Consider the following 23804-nt stretch of genomic DNA (forward strand, 5'->3'; position numbering starts at 1 on the left):
CATTTGTGTCTATTGGCCAAATCAACCACCCGACCAGGACTGGAAAGTGAAGAGTTATAGCTACCAGCCTGAACCTTTGCATCTAGTTCTTCCTCGGTGACATACAGAAAGGATTGCCAATTATTAAACTTTGCCAGTGTGGGGATACCGGGTGTGTGTATTTTTTTTTTTTTTTGCTAACCCCAGACAAGATGTCTGTTGAATGCTTTCATTCAAACAGATCATTTGCATAGGAATAAGGCACACTCTAAACAAAACTTTCTTACCCTGTATTTGCCAATCTTGTGTTCCCCATACACTCTTTAAATCAATAGTGTTCTTCCTGTATTTGTGACGTTCAACTGCAAGACAGGAAACAAAGGAATCTTAATAAATCAGTTTTGTATCAGTTAGCAAAAGTTTTCTTATTTTTGAAGGAGGTAATTTGAAATGTGCATTTTTTGTGTCATGCCCAGAAAAATAAGAACATTTATCTGAATAATGTTTTGGGCACCCTACAGGTGGTGTTGAACAGTGTTCTACTGTGTGCAGTTAAGTAATGGTCGATGTCTAGTAGAACGGTGCAGGTAGTAATGCCCCCAGTTGTCATGGCAGAACATTTCTTTCTTTGTATTTGTGTAAATCATCACTTTCAAATACTGAATAGTCCTTCATTTCAGTTAACATAGAACCAACTGTCTGAACATCCCAATCATCAGATACAACACCAGGTGTAATTACATCAGTCATAGACATATGGAATTTGAATGACCTCATTAGGCCCATATATATCAAATGGAACGTTGTCCCACACAATCCCGTCAGGAATAGGTTCAGCTGAAATGTTCACAAGGTACAAGTCTCTTCAGACCTTAAGTGAGGAATGATATGGAGTCAAGACTTCATCCACAGGCTTAACAAAGGAGTGTTCAGGAAGGTAATGACCATTTATAAGCAAAAATAAAACAGTCACAAAACCAATCCATAGAAACAATGCAAAAAATATCAAGCAGAACCATAAATAGTTCCATGGGTGAATTAAATAGTTATTTTTAAGCCATAGATACAGCTCATGTGTCTTTGAAATATTTTCCATTACAGGAGTGGATTCATCCGAAGAAAAGTCATCAATGTCGATGAAATAACCAGAAGCAGTCTTTGCAAATGGAGGAGCAGGTGCATTAGTGGTGGATGGATCCACTTCAAGTGGAGGCTCATAGTAGACGATATCGTCAGCTTATGTTGGTGTAAAAAAACAGTCAAATCTTGGACCGGTGCTGTCGTTGAAGTGGTAACTGGAATCAGCAAGAGCTCATTTTCCGCCCTCCCCACGGTTGAGGAGGTATTTGTAGCATCATTGGACATGCTTGTGTAGTCAGAAGTAGTGCGGTTATTTCTGCTTTGAAGAGGTATGTCCTGTTGGGTAGTGAGAGGGGACCGGGAACTACCCAAGGGACCTCTGCGTCTACTGTGCAGATCGACCACATGGTGAAGTTTGATGTCATCAGTGGAAATTAATCTGTTTGCTTTGGAACCAGGCAACAGTGGTAAGATGACAGTTCTGGTACCTTACACTCCCAGGACTGGGACCGGTGCTCTGTAGGATGGACGAAATTCCTTCTTCACAGCGATCTTCTCACGAACCAGATCCCTGACTTTAGGAGTCCAGCCAGTGGAAGTTGTTGGTAAATCCCCTACTCCTAAAGTGGCAGCACTGGCGGATGATTTATCATCACGAAATTCCTGAAGCTCCTGTAAGACAGTAAGACGTTCATTTATGTCAAAAGGTGTATCTACTGCCACCAAACCAGGGCCATCAAAATCTGGGACATACATCAGTATTCCAAAGAGAACCTCATAGGGAGTGTGTACCACCCCCCCCCCCCCCCCAGGTCCGTCTTGGCAGATTATTCAGTGCTGTCTGGACCCCATATAGGTAATGAAGCCAGCTGCGGCCAGAACCTAATACTCTAGCTGTTAAGGACTGCTTTAGATCACGATTCCTCCTCGCCACAACCGAATTTCCCTCAGGATGGTATGGTGAGGAGTAATGGAGTTCAACACCTATCGTCCCCATGGTGTCCGGCAGTGCCTTAGAGACAAAGGCTGGGCACTGGTCCGAATGGAACGCTGCATCCGCATATGTACCGATAAAGATCAGCAAGTCTTTCTATAACAGTTTGAGCGTCAGCCGACTGCCGAGGCCATACCCACAGGAATCTAGAACAAGAATCTACACCGTCTAAGATATATTTATATGCACCATCAGGTTGGAGCGGACCGCAGTGGTCCAGGTACACACATTGTAGTGGCCTGTTGGACACTAAGAAGGATGTCTGTGGTGGGCATTTAGTGCTGGAGCCCTTAATGTGCTGGCAAATGTCACAACAAAGGACACATTGTTTTGTCTGTTTGTATAGACCTGTCCACCAGAAGCGTTTCTGTAAGACTGTTACTGTGGCCGAAATACCAGCATGAGCCAATGCAACACCCTCATGCCCTGCTTTAATAAGATCTAAGCTGTGGTCTTTGATCTCCAACCCCAAGAAGTGTTGCATAGGCAGCATTTTGTGCACTGATGTGGTAAGAGCATTTTGTCGGGTATCCTTTTGGAATAGACTTGCCTTCAGCTGAAGCTTTAACGGCATTCAGAATTTCATTATCCAATCTCGTCTGAGAACGAGTCACTGCAGCCACAGAAGCCGTAGCTACTGCAGATTTGGCTGCTTCATCAGCCAAAGTGTTGCCGATAATTTGTACCCCTACACGTTGGTGGCCCAATGTATGTGCTACATGGACACAAGGTAGCTTATCCCTACCATCAGTTACTCTCCCCCACAGAGTTCTGTGTTTTATGGTGTTCCCTTTGGAATCTCTAAACTTCATTCGCCAATGATTAAGATAATCATTGTAGGACTGGGCGCAGTAGTAGGAGTCACAGACAATCAAAGTCAGTAATCCTGGCTCTGTGTGTTCTAGCGCTAAGATAAGGGCTTTGAGTTCAGCCAGCTGAGCTGGTCAGTCCCACAGGGTCTGCTTGTAGTTATTGTGAGGATGGAAGACTCCATCATTCATCACTCCGCTCACGGCTGCGCAAGCGGCTGAATATTGATGTTTGGTACCTACAACTGGTTGTGCTGAACCATCAGTGTAAATGACAGTATGGTATCTGTCAAACGGCAGGATGTCTAAAGGTGTGGGGTACTCCTGTTTGTGTTGGAGAAATTCTTGTGTCTGAAGTTTTGGATCAAAGATTGTAACGGGACCGCCGCCGACAACTGGTCCAGAGTGCTTGCCGTAGTAACATACCCCCGGGGCACCCGTGAGAGCCTCGGGGTATGACGTCAGACGTAGAAGGCGTCGGGACAATAGAAAAAGAAGACGGACACAAGAGAGGAGTGTGTGGAGAGACGGGAGACGCTCTGCGAACACGAGAGAAGGAAAAGCAAGACGAGGAGACGGAGACCGGACGAGAGGAACCCAACGGAAAGGACGAAAAACCCAGGGCACCTCCCACCCCTGTTGAAGAGAAGCCGGGAGATCGCCAAACAGCCGGCCGCGTCCCCGGAGGGGCGTGGCCTCCTCAGGTACGTTTGTACCATAACTGGGATTTCCTGACAGAGTGGCTGCCAGGACTAAGGGGGTTGTTGGGGGATAAAGGGAGGAACACGGGGAGGTCCTACAGAGAGGGGGAGACCCTCTAACAAAAAGGGAAGACATAACCTCGATATCCCTAACTACACGTGTAGGGACACCGCAACAAGAAACTCTCAGGAAGAAAGGGAGTTCCTGGGATCACAAGAAAGGGTGAAGGTCACCGACAATTAAAAGTTATCCCATCACCACCCCCTCCCACTTCTACCTATCCCCTCACTACCCTACTAACCCTATATAGACTTTCCCTTACGCCCACTTACCTGCTTTTGTTCTTCTTTTTCATTTCTGGGGAACCTGGGCGGCTGATACAAGGGGAAGACCGGACCCTTCCGAGGTTGGACCAGACCACGCCGGGACCACAGAAAGAGTCCTGAAAGAGAAGAAAGGGAGTTGAGTAAATGTAACAGGACAAACCTTGTGGAAAGAAACAAGAGATCAAAACAGTCCGCCCTAAACAGGACTCAAATAAATCAGTTAACCCCTTAAATCTGGCGCCTGTCGCATTATTCCAATTTCTCTCTCACTTGGGACAAAGAACCCGCTACAAAGATGTAATCAACATCGGTGGCAGTCAGGGAAGCTGCCCACTGAATTCAGCGTGGATGTAATGCTCTAGCGTTAGAGACTCTTGCTTTTGTGACAGCCTATAAGGTTGGCAGCGGGGTAACAACAATGATGCATTTCCCTTGAGCAAATGGCCTCTCCTTAATGACAGCCATCTGAACTGCAGATATAATTTTTTCTGTGGGTTCAAAACGTTGTTCTGCGTTGGAGTATAAATGTTATTTATACGCTGTGGGTGCTGTGTCGCCCTTGTTAAAGGTGGCATAAGTAAACCCAATGGCACCAGCAATTATTCTGATGACCAAATTTGTTTAGTTGTCACATGTGTGCAAGTGTTTTGCTTCTAGCATGTCCTGTTGCAATTCCCTAAGGATGCGTGTGTCATCAACTGTCCAGTGTCTGCTTGAAAAATTAGGGCGTATAAAGTCATAAAGTGGCTTGATACATTGTGCATAGTCAAGAATGTATGTTCTGCCAAAATTAAAGAAACCAAGTAAAGACTGTAGTTTCTTGAGAGTGTTAGGTAGGTGTAGTTGAGCACATTTTTCCAGAAAGTGCGGGGCCAAGCTTTTCCCCTCGTTTGATATTTCGTATCCCAGGAACAATATGCTGAGAGGCTATTTTAGTCTTCCTAAAATTTAATTTGTAGCCAAGGGCTGCGAATCCTAAAATGATCCGATCAACCCTGGCAAGATGAATATTGAGGTCATCATCTGTGAGATAGATGTCATCCACATAAGACAATGCCTCAGGATCTGTATCATGGAATATTGATGTTACACGGGCTGAGAACAGCCCCGGGCTGTTCTTGTAGCCTTGGGGCGAGCGGCAGAAGCGTTTTTGTGAGCCAAATGAGAATGCACTCAGGTCCCGACTTTCGTGTGCTAAATTTTGGCAGGAAAAAATATTGGAAATATCCAAGGTTGTTTTGTATTTTTTGCGCACTATGTTATTAATTAGTGCTGTGCTATGTGAATTTTGTATAGCGTATGTACGTGTATGACTGCTAAGTGTGTGTAATCTAAGACTATTCTGTAAGAATAGTCTGGTTTTGCAACAGTGAATAACAGATTATTCATTGCAAAGACACAGGGCTCAGTAACACCCTGTTACTCCAGCTGAGTGAGGCTCTCCCTCACTGGAGCTTTTGCTTCATGTTTAACAGGATATTGTGGCTGAGGCTGGGGCGTAGACCTGATAGGTATTACATGGAAAGGTGAGTCCTTGTCCCGACCTACATGATTGCGGTTCAACGCAGGTGCCTGCGCTAAAGCCCACTCTACAGCGTAAGCTTGTTTTACCGCTTCTGGAACAAGATCAGAGAAAGAAGGCAAAATAACATCTTCCCCATGTGGGAGCTTACGGACGTGCTCAGGTGGCCAGTTCATTTCAGCCAGTAGGATATCACAACTAAATTCATCCCAGAATATCACACCAATGCTCCACGTCTCCCTCAATTTGGATATTTAACTCATAAACCCTTTCGGGTGGGAGAATGCGCCTGTACGCAGTCTCAACTGCAATGAAATCGCTAGTTGCTGTCGCATCCATATGATCTTTCAGACTCTGGCGACATATTGTGACCTCTGCTGCACTGTCTAACAGTGTCACTGCCCACGTCTTGTTCTTCAGCAATGTTCTCAAGTGTACTGGCATTTTTAACTGACAGTGCTGCCACCGTTTTCTTTTTAAACTGTGGCTTTTGTTGTGGGGACTTATATTCTTTTTTCTAAAGACTGTGGTGAGTCTTTCTTCTGTTTCACGTATTCAGGACATTGATCAGGACGGCCTCCTCTCTCGCTACGTCTATCCGGTGCGTCCTGAAAGGAACGAGATGGACGTGAATCAGTATATCTATCAGAAGCTTTTATGTTTTCTCTGTTACTGAGACTATAACTCCTGTCTGAGTTCTCCAGGTGTGGATAATTTGCTCTCTGATTTCGTCTATCTTTAAATTGTTTTTGTTTATCCCAGCGCTTCTTATAACTCTCCAAATATTCTTCTTTATTTCTTCTTATTATTTTTTCTCCAGCCAAGCCAACACGTGTTTCATCTGGGGTGTGTCGCCCAACGACTTCCTCAGGACTTTCTACGGCTGTCTTTAAATGTTAAGTTTCCTCTCCAGTACTCCTCATTAGTATGACTTCCTCCGTGGTATCCAATTAGATCTTGCCTAGTACTCGCAGTGGGAACACGCCATAAGATAGAGGATACGCTTCGGTTTCTGGGAAAGAAGCATCCCATAATAAGTGAGACAATTTATGAACAAAAGAATAACTTGCTTACACTGGGATAGGACTGGTCGCATATTACAGCGTTTTCATGGTGGCCTCTTTAAAATCAAGAGACCATGTCGTTACACGTTTCAATCCACAGAGCACAGGCAAGCTAGACAAGGACAGTGCTTGCATGTTAACAGAATGAAAAGTCTTGCATGCATCTTTGCCTGGCATTTCAACAAATCTCTAATGACGTTAGCGGAGCAGCCTGAGAAGATTTATGGCCCCAATAAAGGAGATAAACAGTGCCATGTGTGCAATGTCATGAGTGCTGGCAGGGAGGGTCCCTGGAGAGAGAGACTCTCTGTGATGCAAAGCCATATGGTGTTTGTTTAGTAAAATAAGCTTATTTTAGGAGCCGGGTAAATGAGGACAGCACTAGAATAAAGCCAAAACAAATGTCCGTGACATGGGAGGAGGTGGGAGGAACGGAATGCTGCAATAAAACTCAGGCAGCTACCAGCCTAAAACACGCACAGTGAAAGGGGACCACCAAAGAAATGTTAAAAAAATTAAAATAAAAAATAGTCTATCACAGCAATAGATAAAGAAACCAAAGAGGAGCAATACAGTAGTTGGTCACTGCTCTGAAACAAAAAAAGGAGGGAGAAAAAGGCAGAACTGACCAATATTGAGCAAAATTTTTTAAAGGACACTGCAACTAACAAATAAAATCCCTTTAACCCACAGTATACTTGAGTATACTCCTGGTCGTATGCTTATGTTCGACCTAAGAAAGGACAGAAAAAGGCCAATTAAAAATCCTTATCACCTACCTTATGACAGTCTAACTTTATTTGAAGGTGGTAAAGGGATGATTAAAATACGCAATAGATCATTTGAGGCTTGATTATGCTGCTCAAGTCCCTCTCAGGTCGACATGTTTCAGCCCTTCCCTGGCCCACCAGGGCTTTCTTCAGGACCAAAAAACCCCATTGCCCTGTTTGTATCCCTAATTAGCAAAATGCTCATACACGCTCTCCGTGCACACACATACAATACCAGATCACTAATGTCTGGTCATTTCAATCAGGAAACGTTTCCCTTTTTTGTAATGGATCGTACGAAAAGAAACATAGAAAAACATTTATGCCATTATTAAAACAGACATAAATGAAATGAAAAGTGCACAAATGATGAAAAAGGACAACGTGAACGGGTGGTCGCCTGGGTAAGTGTACATACATTTTCAAAAACGTGTGTATATTTAGCCAGCCCCATGTGGAAATATTGTGCTGCTCAAGTGAATATACAGGACACTGTACAAACGTTGTGCTGATGTTGACCCAACATCCAAATCATGATTAGATCACACTGGTGTCAAGGTGAATTAAATCACACCCTTCACGTACATATAACTAATTCTCACCCTGACTATAGGGTACTATTACTTTATGAAGCAGCGGAGAGGGGGAGCCTTGTAGTTACACTAGACATAAGCAGACAAAGGTAGTAAGATCGTTTGAACCAAAGGCCGCATGTCGTCTCTGTCCGGTCCTTCACACGCACACATACTACTTCCTCAAAGGTCAACTCCTTTCGAACCACCTATCTCATGCTCCATTCTCCGCCCGAGGTCGCCTACCAGACCACCACTCAGAAAATGTAAAGGCTCCATGCTTGCTATTAACATGCTGCGTCTGTCGGCAGATGATGGGAAAGGCAGCATAGCTCGCTTATTGTCATTGTGAATTACGCTGCCTGTGTTAACTCTACAATCAAAAGCACTGCATTTCTTCTAAGTCCACAAGAATCTGGCAGTTAGAAGTCACGGAATGCCCACTATGCGATATGCCAGGAAAGATGACCTCCCTCATGTCCGCCTTTTGGAAGACTTTGGCATTGGAAACACACAATGCTTCTGGCTAACAAGAGAAAACAATGCCTGGACTTTACTAACTTTGCATAAGAGTGAGAAGGGTTTAACTCTAGAAATCCTCTGCTCCTGTGTGCAGAGTGATCTTGCCAGTGTTTTCTGCACTGAAAGTCCTCAAATTGGTGGTAGTCGGAGAAGTTACCACTCCCTTAAAATGCCAGCACCTGTTCGCCTTTAATATTGCTATCCTATGCACACATTACACTCTTTCAACCACTGTATCTTCAGGTTACTATTCCCAATATGACACTTCATACCAACTACATTTTAAATTCTCATTCACTCTTTTGATACTTTAGTTTTGCACCTCCAAGCAAGAAATGTTCATGCCTACAAACGTATGTGATGAATGTGGTGTGAAATCTAGTTAAGAAACTGCAGTTTAAAACGTAGATTTGAGGGACAAGCAGACTGTATTCATAGTTATGTGATATTACAACAGTTCTGAAATGCATATTGTCATTTATCGAATGGGACACCTTTAATCATGCAGCTAAATTAGTGGGCTACAGAGAAAAGCTTACTCCTATTGTAGTAAAACATGGTGTTGGCTTGCCCTTTACATTACAGTGACATGATATAGGCGGGTGCTGCATACCGATTCATATTTTGATATTTTGTTGCTTTGGCTCTTACATGCAAAAAATTTTTTTTCTGATTGTTTGACAGTGTTGATTTACTGGTCTTCTATGTTTTATTTGAGTACCAGTTTACCAATGTATCCTGCAGGAGTTTTGTTCAGTTCCTGCAGGATCTTAACATACTTAGGTTGCTTCAAGAGTTATCTAGAATGCCTGCAGGAGGTCAGTAGGGTACCTGTAGAAGCTCACTGTTTTGTCTGCTGGATCCCAATTTGAAGCCATTTCAGCAGCATAGGGTGTATCTAGAAGCCAAGTTGGGTGACTACAGGAGCTCTGTTAGGGGAGATGAGTGGCACATTAAATCATTCTGCCCTTTGCACCTTAAATGTCATGACTAGGTTTCATACCTGTAAGAGAGATCAACTCGGTACGGGCTAAGATTAGAGAGGAATGACTGAACTCTCTAATCATGGGCTGCCCGTATACTGTACGAGAGCAGTGTGTTTGAAAGCAAAGGCAGTCTGTGTGTCTGCCTTCCCTGTGTTTTTCTTTTGGGAAAATGTTCCTGATTACTTGGAGTAAAGCAGGTCTGTGTGCCGTTTAAATGCTAATCTGGTCCAGAAATGTAATAAAAACCAAAATCCTCGTCCTGCCGAACAAAAAGAAACTTGACTCAGGGAGTCATTCAGAGTCTGGCGGTCTTGAGACCTTCAGACTCGTGGTGGCTGTTGGACCGCCGCGGATCCGCCACATTCTGACCAAGGCTGAGCTGCTGCGGTCAAACAGGCAACACCGCGAGGCTGCAGTCAGCCTGCAGCCTGGCGGTCCCAGCCGTTGTAATCTACGGTTGCACGCAGCGCTGCCCTCCAGATTACGAGTCCCATTCCACCAGCCTTTCCATGGCGGTTTAGACCTCTGCGGAAAAGCTGACAGAATTGGGGTGCCCGGGGTCCCCATGCACAGCCCCGTCGCGCATTTCACTGCCCGATTAATGGCAGTGAAATGCACGACGGGTGCTGCTGCACTCGCCGCACCGCCACATTGGTGCGAAGGCCCTCTTCACTGCAGGGCCAGCGATGGGAAACACTGTTTTCACCCGCCAGCCCTGCGGTGAACTTGGACTAGGGCCGGCAGTGTCCTGGTTGCACTAGTGGTCAGGTGGCAGGTTGAGTTTGGCAGGAGGCCTCTGCCGCTCACCAAACACAAAATGACTACATCAGTCTTGATAACATATTTAACTATTTGATCTAATGAGTATTTGGGTGAAATAGTGTGACTTGTGCCTGAATTCCAGAAGTACAGTGGGGCTGTTGTAACTCAGCAGTGTCGTTAACCTATCTGGGCTAAACCTTGCGTGCGGTATTGACATCGGCGAAGGAGTTCTGATTGACACAGAGCTCTCTTCTGTGAAGGTATTTGCTGTGGAAAGGGCACAGATTTTTATACATGGTATTTATTTCGCACAAAACTAGCTATAGGGCAGCAAAGCTCTGTGCAGTGTGGGAGAAGATAGTGAATTATCATAGCATCCCTCCAGTTTCAACAACTGACAGGAGCAGACTAAGGGCTTTATTTAAGGTGTTGTGGCCTGTACCCTATCCACCAGGGTGGCGAAGGACATTACCTCTGCCAAATTTAGAAATGACTGCGCGCCCAGAGGTAATCTCTGTACATTGAAAGGAACTGCTGTTCGGTGCATCTGTTCAGCGTACCAGGTGCTTTGACAGCCATTTTCTAAACATTCTAGAGTTTTTGATTTTTAGAAGCAAACTCCCAAAGCAGGAATTAGTCTCGGAAAAAACAAAAACCTAATGACCCCCACGCCTCTTTCTCCCAGAGTTTGGGGAGCCTTATTTTTTTCGATCCCTCACCACCAGGGGTTTCTTGGCAGTTAGACAAAAAAAAATACAACATCCACCCTAAATAGGGTGGGTGGCATAATCTCCTTCATCCAGTGGCCTCTGTGCCTTCAAGCCATCGGACAAAGCTTTCCGTTCAATAACCTTCTCTGAGTACAAGATAACAAGATGGTGTTTTATTTAACAATGTCACTTTTCGCTAGACTATCTTACACAATCATGACTTTACCCCTTGACTTTGGTAGCCCTTGTTAGCTTTACTTGTCATATTTTTTTAGGGTGTTTTACTTAGGTGAGTTGAGACTACTCACGAGAGCTCACTGCAAAATCTCTTGGTATTTGGAAGAGTGAGATTAACGATACTGGACCGTATTATGGAGCAACAGAGGAGTTTGTTTTGAGGCTAGTTCCTAAGGATAGATAGGAAGGACGTTTGGAGCAAGCAGGACTCTGATAAAGTGGATGAAGCAAAAAGATGCCAATTAGTTGGATACAGACTGCATTTGGTCTGCTTATAAGGAAGGGGTAATGAACTGCCCATGGGTGAGCGAAAAAGTAGACTGGGAAGCTTTTTGTGTGATCATTAATTTCTCTGCACTTACAAGGACAATGTTGTTAAGAGGTCCCAGGTTGACCCTGAAAATCGACGACCAGTCATCTCACTTCCAGTTTACAGAATCAGGAATTTGCTAACGTTCTGACCTTCTCTATTTCTCTACAGACAATTGTGTCAACCTATACCAAGCCCTTCTGGGAGTGCCCAGTTTCCATGTGGGACAATTTGAACAACGCTGGTCTTAGGTAGGTAAATGCTCCCTCGGGGCACGACTGACTGATGGAATGAGATGTATGAAGCAGGGAAGTTAAAAGGGATTCCTTTGAGCCCAGAGACAGCTCTGCCCATCGCACACAATAATCCAGTACTACTGCTGGCATGTTGGTGAAAAATAGGAAAACAATTTCACGGGAAACATCTGAGCTAGAGAGAGAGAGTTAAGAATAGTAAATCCGTATTTACGTACCTTCATATTCATTATTCTGTATTCTGGCTAAGATATATTGTACTACAATATTTAAAAACTAGATATTCTGGTACTGTACCTCCTTTGGGAATTCTTGTGGAGAATCATTTTTTAAAGTTTGGGAGACCCTTGTACAGTGTAAAAAACGAGTGTAATGTTTGTGGCCATACTCTCATTCTGTTCTTGCAGTGAAGTCTTCAGCATTTCGTCATTTCTCTTTGTATGTTCATTTATGTACTCTAGCATGCCAATCACTGTTGTCCCCATCATCTTACATCAAATTTAGGTTGGAAATTCGAAAATGTTAGTTTGAAATACATATATTTTTGATCGTTCTGTTTAAAGCTTCTAACTGTGTTTTGCATCTAACTTTAACAAACTTAAGGCTAGTAGTAATGGGACATATGCCAGAAGTTGGTAGATGCCTCTTGCACTTATCCCTCCCATTTTCCACCTCACTTAAAGGTTCGATGATGCCATGTTTCTGTATGGAAGAGCTGGTGATGCGAAGACCTCCTGCTGGGTCATCTGCTGGCTAACGTGATGTGGAAAAGGCCACTTTCTTTCGATGCAATGTAGAATGCGTTTTTTTTTCATGTCCGCCATCTTCACCATGGTGTGTCTCAGTGGGAAAATGACAAAGATTATCCCCTGGGAACTACATAACAATGACCAGCCGAGTTGGGACAATGCTTTTTTTATTTTGCAAAGAGAGGCAAAGAAAGGCAATCGTTTTAGTGGGTTTTTTATTAAGGGTCACATTCCTGCTGACTCCTTGGTTGTGTGCAATGCCAGAAAAAGAGCAAACCCAGTCTGCTCAGGATTCTCCACCTCCTGATAAGAAAAGTAGGCTTCTGGCAAACATGCCGCTGCACAAGCACAGGTGGATCGCCAGCACACAAGGCTTACTTGCCATATACGATTGTGTCCACTGGGACTAAATGTAAGAGCTTCTCCGATACGTCCCAGAGGAGCGTAAGAAAAGAGGTCAGGAAATTCATTGAGGGACAGTTAATTTCCAACAACTCAATCCGCTGTGCTTTAGACTCAGCCGACACAGCAGCAAGAGGAATTAACACCAGTGTGCTCTTACACAGACACGCATGGCTACACATTTTAGGCTTCAAGCAGGAGGCACAGTAGTCTATATTAAATGTACCTTTTGATTAGGAACATATGTTCAGTCCACAGGTCAATCAGGCGTTGGAAAGAATGAAGGACAATGACTGTGGCGAAGTTAATCGGTGCGCTACAGTAACCTTCCTCCCGTGGTGTTTTTCATAGGCTTCAGTTTACATCAGCCTCTAAGACTTCCACATCCGAAGCTTTGCAATCATATACCAAGAAACAACAACACACACCCTCTCCCAGAGATTTTCACAGGGGTTCCTCTAGAGGGAATACCCACAGAGGTAGGGGAAAAACACCCTCCCCTCAAACCTCCTCCACTGCCACCAAGCAGTGACTCACTTCACCGTCCCTCCTATTTGGCAGAAAATCACCACAGATCATTGGGTGTTGGATATTTTCCAACATGGATATTGTCTGGAGCTTTATTCCACACCTCCAAACATTTCCTCTCACACTCACAAACTCTCACAAGACCATCTCAGTCTCCTCAAACAGGAAGTGCAACCGTACTCCTCAAAGGGGAAATAGAGTAAGTTCCCTTACAACATCAGGGAACTGAGGTGTATTCACTATATTTTCTCAGCCCCAAAAAAGACGGATCTTTAATACCTCTATTGGATCTCAGGCTGTTAAATCATCACATCGCATCAGAACACCTTCACAGGGTCACACTTCTGGAGGTGAGCCCATTGCTGAAACAAGGCGGTTTGCCTTCACATTCCTGCACATTTCTATGTAGCACATTGCCAGTACCTCAGATTTGTGATAGAAGGACGTCACTACAAATTCAAAATGCTTCCCTTCGGATTCACAACAGCTCTAATGGTGTTTACAAGATGCCTCGCAGTAGTAGCGGCTCACTTGTGCAGGCAGAAAATCCATGTCTACCCATACGTAGACAATTGGCTCATCAAAGTCTGCAATCTCAGTCAATGCTTGCATCATACACAAGTCACAATAGACTTGCTTCATCAATTAGTCTTCACCATAAACTTTCAGAAGTCACATCTCAACCCACTTCAGCTACAGCTCTGTTTTGGGGCCATTTTCAGTACACAGTCGGGAGAAGCAAACCCAAATGCAGCATGGATACAGACTTTTCAAATACAGCTTTTTCATTTTCATCCCAACCACCCAGTCAGTGGTAAATTAATCATGAAGCTCCTGGGAATGACGGCTTCTTGCATTGCGCTTGTACCACATGCTCGTCTTCACATGCCCCTGTTACAGGAATGTCTTTCATGCCAATGGCCTTAGGCACAGGGTCAATTAGATGATCTAGTGTTGTTGGACAACCACACATTTCAGTCTCTGCAGTGGTGGAACAAAACCAACCTGTTAGAAGGGTGGTCATTTCTGGACCCTTTTGCCCACATTATTCAGACAACAAATGTCTCTCAGACAGGGTTGGGTGCTCACCTACAGGACCTCACGGTCAAGGGTCTTTGGGATCACACACATCAAGCTCTGCACATCAACGTTCTAGAGCTGATAGCCGTTCACTTAGCACTCAAAGCCTTTGTGATTCATCTAGCAACAAGGTAGTTCTCATATGCACAGACAACATGACAACCATGTACTATGTGCAAAAACGCAGGGGACACATTCTCTATAGCTGTCTCGCCTTGCACAGACAATTTGGTATTGAGCAATTCACCACAATATATACCTGTTAGCGGAACACCTCCTGGGAACACACAATAATTTTGCCGACCTCCTCAGCAGGATGATGCAAGTCCATGAGTGAAAACTCCAACCCGGAGTCCTTCTCATAAGTGGGGATTTCCAGACATAGACCTCTTCGCAACTGAAGAAAACACTAAAATACCCAAACTTCGCATCTAGGTTCCCACACCCCAGCCCAAGGGCAATGCTCTATGGATGAACTAGTTAGGGATATTTGCCTACGCCTTTCCAATCAATCAACAGGATAACTAACCATTCCGTTTTAGTACACACACTTCGGATCATCGAATTTTCATTGCTTAGTCTCCTAAACTGGAGCTCCGTGGGAACGCCTCACTGTAGTCACACGTTTGTCAGGGGATCAGCGCCTCCTATTTGGTCATGCATAGCTCCACATCCAAGCTATCCTGTTGATTGAGATCATATGACAACAGGTATGGGGCATGACGCAGGGGATCTAACGTCCTGATAAGCACCGACTGACCCTTATGGGCAATGGATGGGGCAGAAACATATTGATTTAAGAGCAAATAACTTAGGTGAATGAGTGATTGGGCCCCAATATCACCACCATGTGTTTCTTTTAAATCCTATCCAGGGGATCCCTGAATAAAGATTAGACCGGATAACCATGAGATAGTTTGAACAGTTGTGTCACTTTCTGCATGAGAGATCCTATATGTTTTGTGTTGTATTGTTTCCCCTTCCCTATTGCTCCATCCCTGATGTTAGCTATTGCGGGAATGGGGAAGCAAAGCCTGATGATGAAGCATGCCATGATCAGTGGGTGAGGGCAATTTTTAACAACTTAGTTGTGCCTGATGTGTAGGTAGAGCTTCTTCTGTTTTGTTTTTGGGGGGGGGAGGGGCATCTACCGTTTTGTTTTTTCCTTTTTGTGGTAGTAGTTCAGTTAATTGGGAGGTCGGACAAGGAAACGTTTTCCTCTCACGCCTCTCTTGGTGTGTATACAAGTGTATTTACAGCCACACATGCCATCAAACGGAAAATGTTCCTTACCCAGTAAGCATCTGTTTATGGCATGTAGTGCTGTAGATTCACATGCGCCCACTCACCTCCTTGTCCACCTGTGGTTGTAGTAGTCACTGCAACATATTAACATGCATGGGCTGTTTTCATTCACTTTATATTATACATCACTCCATTTCTACACCACCTGCGGGAAAACAATGTGAAGATGATGTTGATACCCATGCACATTACCAGCAAGAGGAGGAGTCACTAAACCTTGTGACTTGAAAGACTTTTCAAACAAAAAAAGCTTGCAACCTTACTGTACCCAACTCTAGATGGCGGACGTATGCAGAGCATGTGAATCAAACAAACAGATGCTTACTGGGTTATAATGTTTTCCTTACTAGAGATTTTGTTGATCACTCATTAGATATCAGGCCTCGATCACCTTGAGGAGAAACACAATGGGACCCAGAACTATTCACTGGAACAACTTGGGCACATTCCAGTAGGAAGGCTCATCAGAAATGAGCATAACCCCCACATTTCTAACCAACCACCTTCATTCGGGGGAATTTGTTGTCCATATGGTCAGAGTTCCAAAGCTTTCCAATGGGACACATGAAGGTGTAGGATCACTGATAATTAAAGCTATCTTCTGAATTAAACATACACATCAATGTTACTCCCTGATTCGCTCTGATATTGTAATGGCCAAATGCCATTCGTCATATATAGATGGCCACGATTATATTGAATTGTTTACTAAAAGTACCTCTTATGTGGATGGATTGATATCTTTGGATGCCCTCTCTACACCTAGTGCCAACATTCACATACAAATGAAATACAATCCTTCAGTAGTTGTGGCTTCAGAAGATTGGCTTCCCAAAGCAGTTCAACTATTTCAACAGGGAAACATTAGCAATGTTCAGGAAAACAACGTTTCACGGATAGATTGACAGATCTCTCCAGCTCTCTCAAAAGCACGGGTCGGTGACGCTGGGGATTCAACTTTAACATCTCCCACTCATTTTAATTAGATACTTGTTTTAAATGGTAGTTCTACACTGAGGGTTGGATCTCCACTAGGCCTTACTTCAGCAATGGTTTGAATCCATTCTTGGTAGCAACTAATATAATTAAGCATTTCCCTGTGTTTGCTGTTTTAAATCTGGCTTAATGTTGGTGGAAGTGAATGTTCTGTGTAGCGTTACTTAAAGCCTAGGTCTAGTTTGGGGGACTCATTCTCTAAAGAAGAAATTCCTTGAGTAGTTATCCTGGAAATTAAGGTGTTCCCATTTGAAGGTGGTACTCCAAAATGGCCCTATTCTGCATCTGGTGGAGAGTGGGACACTGCACCTGATTACAAGAAAAAACAAGCATTTGCAATTCAGTAGGTCTCACGTTTGCTTGAGTTAGAGCTATTGGCATTGTAAATTCATAACTGGACTTTTCTTGCCACGTAAATTGGTCAACACTGCTTCATAATTACGTCTTTTCCTGCCATATAATTCTAGTGGCCTTCCATATAACTAAAGCACTTACATCTACCTTCTTCCTCTATCTGCAGCAAAAGCTAAAAATGTTGCCATTTAGCATCCTCATTTAAATTTGCATTGCTAATTCCAATAGAATACCACTTTCACCATCCCACCATAAGGATATTACGTTGGCCTGAATTATGGTCATACATGTAATAAAGAGAGGTTATTAAAACATACAATTATCATATAAACCTTTATCAGAAATAATCTTTTGGCATTATACTGTAATGCTGAAAACAGCTCCTAGAGAACACCATTGCAAAAATGTAATTTGTAAGAAACATGGCCATGTAACCATAGTGTTAGCACCTAGAGGGCATAACCCCATGAAACAAAACAGGAGAAAGTAATGTAGTGTAACAATATATACTTAGCCCCTAGAGGGCAGTTGTAGGGCTAGCAGGCAAACTACAATGATATTACAAACAAGGCCTTTAAAACAAAACTTAAACAACAGTGACTGGTGGGAGGGGTTATTATTTTGGGATCCCCACTAACCTAGTGTGGGGACCCGGAGATGATGTAGACAGAGCGTTTTGAAGGTGGTCCCTGTAGGAAAGTACCATCTTGCCTGGCATGTTTCCCCCATTTTCACTGTATGTATGTATGTTTTAGCCCTTGTGCCCCTTAGGATCCTGCCAGGCAGGACCCCAGTGCTTATAGTATGTGCCCTATATGTGTTCCCTGTGTGGTGCCTAACTGTATCACTGAGGCTCTGCTAACCAGAACCTCAGTGTTTATGCTCTCTTTGCTTTCTAAATTTGTCACTGCAGGCTAGTGACTAGATTTACCAATTTTCATTGGCACACTGGTACACTCATATGATCCCCTTGTATATGGTACTTAGGTACCCAGGGTATTGGGGTTCCAGGAGATCCCTATGGGGTGCAGCATTTCTTTTGCCACCCATAAGGAGCTCAGACAATTCTTACACAGGACACCATTACACGCGTGCACTATACATAGGTCACTACCTATGTATAGTGTCACAATGGTAACTCCGAACATGGCCATGTAACATGTCTAAGATCAATTCCATGATCCCCCGGGTCTCTAGCACAGAACCCGGGTGCTGCCAAACTGCCTTTCCGGGGTTTCCACTGCAGCTGCTGCTGCTGCCAGCCCCTCAGACAGGATTCTGCCCTCTTGGAGTCTGGGCAGCCCCGGCCAGGAAGGCAGAACAAAGGATTTCCTCTGAGAGAGGGTGTTACACCCTCTCCCTTTGGAAATATGTGTGAAGGGCTGGGGAGGAGTAGCCTCCCCCAGCCTCTGGAAATGCTTTGATGGGCACAGATGGTGCTAGACTGCAAACCTGTGTACTGCGTGATTTGCAGCTGCTATGGCTTCTGTGCACTTCTCCAAGGATTCCTTTGTGCACAGCCTAGCCTGTGTCCCCAGCACTCCGTCCTGCAGTGCTCAACCCTCTGAGTTGGACTCCGACGTCGTGGGACCCTTCTTTGTGACTCCGAGTCATCTCCAGTTCACAAATCTTCTAAGTGCCTGCTCCGGTACTTCTGCGGGTGCTGCCTGCTTCTGTGGGGGCTCTCTGAGTTGCTGAGCGCCCCCTCTGTCTCCTCCTCCAAGGGACGACATCCTGGTCCTTCCTGGCCCCCAGAAGCACCCAAAAACCTCTTCTGTGACCCTTTCAGCTAGCAAGGCTTGTTGGCGGTATTTCTGCATGGAAACACTTCTGCAACCTCCAGCACGCCGTGGGACATCATCCATCCAAAGGAGAAGTTCCTAGCCCTTTTTGCAGAATCCTAGGCTTCTTCCATCCGGAAGCAGCCTTCTTGCACCTTCACTGGGGATTCCTGGGCTCCTGCCCCCCTGGACACTATTGCGACTCTTGGACTTGATCCCCTTGCCTTGCAGGTCCTCAGGTCCAGGAATCCGTCTTCAGTGCTTTGCTGGTGTTTGTGGTTCTGGCAGAATCCCCCTATCACGACTATTGTGTCCTATTGGGGTAGTAGAGGAACTTTACTCCTACTTTTCAGGGTCTTAGGGTGGGGTATCTTGGACACACTGACTGTTTTCTTACAGTCCCAGCAACCCTATACAAGCTCCCATAGGTCTGGGGTCCATTCGGGATTCGCATTCCACTTTTAGAGTATATGGTTTGTTTTGCCCTAGACCTATGTTCACCTATTGCATCCTATTGTAACTCTACACTGTTTGCATTACTTTTCTTACTATTACTTACCTGTTTTGGGTTGGTGTACATATGACTTGTGTATATTACTTACCTTCTAACTGAGGGTACTCGCTGAGATACTTGTGGCATATTGTCATAAAAATAAAGTACCTTTATTTTTAGTAACTCTGAGTATTGGGTTTTCTTACGATATTGTGCTATATGAAATGAGTGGTGTAGTAGGAGCTTTGCGTGTCTCCTAGTTCAGCCTAAGCTGCTTTGCCCTAACTACCTTCTATCAGCCTAAGCTTCTAGAAACACCTCTATTCTTCTAATGAGAGATAACTGGACCTGGCACAGCGTGTAAGTCACACTTGGTACCCACTATAAGCCAGGCAAGCCTCCTACAGTCCTATTGTCCAAGGACCACCACAGGCTGAGTTATGAACAAAAATGGTTTGTAAAAGTAATGCCCTGCAAAGCATTATGAGGCAAGTTTTCGTGCAGCAAATATTATACTGTATTGACTGCACCGCAATAAAAATGGCATTTGTAAGAAACATGGTCATGTAACCATGCAGTCAGCCCTTACAGAGCATAACCATGTGAAAAAAGACTGGGAAGAAAGTAATGCAGTATATCTATATATTTAGCCCCTGGAGAACATAGTACATTACACATTTTAAGGCTAGCAGAACTATGATAATGATATTACAAACAAGGGCCTTTTAACACACCCCCTCAACTGTAAAACAAAAGTTCCTGCCATGAGAAAGCTTAAAAAGATAATGAATGGTGGTAGGGGTTATTATTTTGTAATCCCCACTAACATAGGGTGGGGTCCCAGCGATGACATGGATAGAAAGAGCACATTGTGGTAAGTGTTTTGAAGGTCGTCCCATTGACCTAGGCAGGCTGAGTTATGAGCAAACATGTTTGGTAAAAGTAATACCCTGCAAAGCATTACAGGACAAGTTTCCATGCTACAAATATTTTAATATGTTGATATGACTGTAATGCTTAGAACAGCCCCTCGAGGACCCCACAATGAACATAGCATTTGTAAGAAACATGGTCAGGTAACTGTATAGTTAGCTTCCAGAGGACATAACCACACAAGACAAATGGCAGAAAGTAATGCATTGCAACCATATATTTAGCCCCTAACGGGCATAATACATTACACCTATTGAGGGCAATGTAGCAATGATATTACAAAGAAGGCTCTTAAAACACAACCTACTCTCAGCTACAAAAAAAAAAAGTTCCAGCCATGAGAAGAGTTAAACAGCCACTGAATGGTGGGAGGTGTTATTATAATTTTGGGGGACCCACAGTTGATGTAGACAGAGTGCGTTGTTGTGTTTTGGTGGTGGTCCCATTGTCCTAAGACCACCACAGGCTGAGTTATGAGCAAAAATATTTTGATAAAGAATGCCCTGCAAAGCATTATGGGATGAGTTTGCTGAGTGCAGTTAATATTGTAGTATTGGCTCTCTTGCTGTGCGGGAGAACCTTTTTCGCTTTGATGATTTATGTTTTTACTTAAAGCATCCACCAATTTCAAGGGTTTTAAGGGGAGAGTCACAAGAACTTACTCTGATTATGTAACTGTGAACAATGTGACCAGCGCTTTAATACTGCCGATCAAGTTCACACTTTTGTGCCTGTCCGCGCTGTGAGCGCCATGGACGCCAAGCAGCACGAAGGGGAGATACAAATGAACTAGTATATTGGTAATCGTGCAATAATCCATGTAGGAGGAGCAATCTGCAAGTCCTGACAAAAACAACTTCAAGAGGGGACAAATTTAAAGCAATTACCAATGACATAAGTGATTTTTGAAAGGCAAGCCCACGAGCGAGTGAAAGTGATGGGCGTGAGGTGAGCATGGTTAAAAGCCCACAATAACGGGTCAAAGAGCTTGCGCGCTCTACCTAAAGAGCATCAGTGAAAGACAGAGGCACAGTTAAAAACCTCAACTCTATCTTTCACTACCAGTGGAGCTGGTATTGTGAAACAAGTCTGGGATCTGCCTCAGGTGGGTGCATTGTTCAAATACATCCACCTGCGGATGGATGCCTCAATCTTGGAGGGCGTGGGTATACTGTGTCTCTCTCCCAAGGAGCATTCATAGGGTGTGCACTGACTATACCACTTAATATGTGGTGCACAATCAGTGTGCCTCTTGACTGCCTTTTTGTCAATGCTTCATAACATAGAAAGGGATGCACAAGTGTATGTGGCTCCTTCTGTAGAACCTACATGCCACAGAGATGCAAATAACAGATGCTTCTGGAGCAAAATCCATAATAAGGCCCTTTAAGTACAAGATGATCTTCGGTAAGAAGCCAACCATTCCTGCTGTCAGTCTTGCTGGCCCTTAGCCGATCAAGAAGTGGCTGTTGTTCCAATTCATTTCATGTTATAGACACAATCTAAATTCCTGTATCTACTTGTCAGCACAAATATTGATGCAAAACAGAATCTTAAAGGTGTTACCTTCCCAAAAAACATTGGGAAAGCGCATACCACAAATATGCACGATAAAATGTCGTGTCCTCTGCTGTGAAAAAAAAACACTTCCCCTCGTTTGCAACAGCATGGACTGGAGTGCAGATGTTTTTGCTTTCCTTTACGGTTTGTTGTAAAAGTTCAATAAATCTATCTTTCATTGGTATGTTTTGGAGATTTTAAATAAGACTACTTCAGCCTTACACGTACCTTTTAATCTGTGTGTAGGAAAGAGGGCATAGATGCTACTGCTCCGAGGGAAAAGTGATCAGTAGCCCTTACAAACAGACAGTAGGTCATCGGTAACAGTGGTTACATGTCCCACCTTTTTCTTGTTTCCCTGGAAGCGCAATTCTGCTTCCATCCTGTTGCCCTATGGCATTGCTTTCCTGTATTCCCTGACCTTATCATCCCGGGCACCTGGTGACAGGTTTTTCATTTTCTTTCCCACTAGGGGCCACTACCAGTGCTCAGTGTATGCAGCTCGGATGATGGTGGAGGCTCGCAGAGGACTGATTGTGGTCATCTCCTCAATTGGCGGACTTCGATATCTGTTTAACGTACCTTACGGCATTGGAAAAGCAGCAGTAAGTGTAATTGGGGTGAACACACACACTCACTCTCTCACTCACTCTTTCTCTGTCTCCTGTTGCGAATGAGGGAGTGGTGATCCTGCGGGTAAGGCTGAGGTAGGAAAAACAAATGGTTGAAAATGCTATTGAATGGCAGGATGAATTACCTCACAGAATCAAAAGTGGCTTGAAGATTACAGACCTGGTTTTGGTTGTGGGACAAAAGAGTGGGGCCAGCCAGATAGGAGCATTACTGATAACAAAATACAAGAAGACGGTGTGGAAATGGGTCCCTTGGTGCATGTTGCTCATTCGTCATCTGGTATAATTTTTAATGTTGGATGTGTTACTAAATACTGTGTTGGACATTTTGCTTGCATGTATCATTAGATTTGATAGTCCTCTCCTTTTTACATTTTTTTTTTGTGACAGCTCAGCACCTTCCCAGGTGTTAATACAGGCCCTTGCTCCTGCTTGCAGTGTGCCGCATCAGTCATGCATTTGTATAGAGCATGCTATCACCCCACGGGGTATCTGGGCGCTGTACCTCATGGGCACTACAAGGAGTGGCGATTTTGGAAGAGGACCTTTAAAACCAATGCAAAAATGAACACTTGTGCTCATGCATGTGTAAATACAGACAACCTTCTTGGAATGCTTTTTGAAATAGTTTTATAAGAAGCATTTCACTATAGCCCTCGTGTGCACACTCAGAGATGGCCATCTTGGATAGAAAAGGAAGGCAAAAGGAAAGAGCATTTGCAAAAGAATATAGGACTTCAGCCAATGCCAGACCTAGTGGCTTTCCAGTGCTTGTTTTAAATCTTGTTCAAGATTTTCTGAGTTTCTTACTGTGAACAATACAGAGCTCAGCTTGTCCATATAACACCTTATTTTTTTTAATAGTGTCTTGCTTAATTTTTTAACTCCCATTCCTGATGCAGCGTTATATTGTTAATATTCTTACATGTTAAAAATGAAAACCTTACAACACTGTTTTGCTGTGTCATGAATAAGTAGCTTTAAATAGTGACAGTGCAGCAGATAGTTCTCAGGAGGGATCTCTGTTATGGCTGCATGATGTGCCTGGCAAAACTTCAACCCAGCAGATTCTTGTGCCAGATTGCTGACAAACAGTATGCATGCACTGTCTAAGACATAATCAGTATTGTCAAAGACCCTTAACTTAGTTGCCAGGCAAAAGCAGCTGCACATAGTTTGGAGGTTTCTAGGACTGGGCACACGCTGTAATAGTGACCACTTCTGTTCTACGGCTGACATTTGCCGTGAAAGAGATAGAAAGAAGGCAAGCTTTTAATTGTTTGAAATATTACTTGTGTAATCATTTTGAAGATCAACAGAAGCGCTACAGTAGTACTAGGTTTTGGTGAGCTCAGAGATAGAAACAGTTTGTGGTTCATGCTGGATGAGACT

At 43.9% G+C, this 23804-nt stretch overlaps 1 protein-coding gene across 2 annotated transcripts in view; it reads left to right on the top strand.

Moving 5' to 3' along the window:
• The window catches only part of LOC138299676 (dehydrogenase/reductase SDR family member 1-like), a 235436-nt gene that overhangs the window by 62563 nt on the left and 149069 nt on the right, over window positions 1-23804 (top strand). For both annotated transcript variants that reach the window (XM_069238149.1, XM_069238150.1), the window contains exons 4-5: window positions 11517-11596; window positions 22253-22385. In XM_069238149.1, coding sequence (XP_069094250.1) covers window positions 11517-11596; window positions 22253-22385 — 213 coding nt within the window. The remainder of the gene's footprint in view (window positions 1-11516; window positions 11597-22252; window positions 22386-23804) is intronic.

This window comes from Pleurodeles waltl, chromosome 6 (assembly GCF_031143425.1).
Source record: "Pleurodeles waltl isolate 20211129_DDA chromosome 6, aPleWal1.hap1.20221129, whole genome shotgun sequence".
In the NCBI taxonomy this organism is placed as follows: domain Eukaryota; kingdom Metazoa; phylum Chordata; class Amphibia; order Caudata; family Salamandridae; genus Pleurodeles; species Pleurodeles waltl.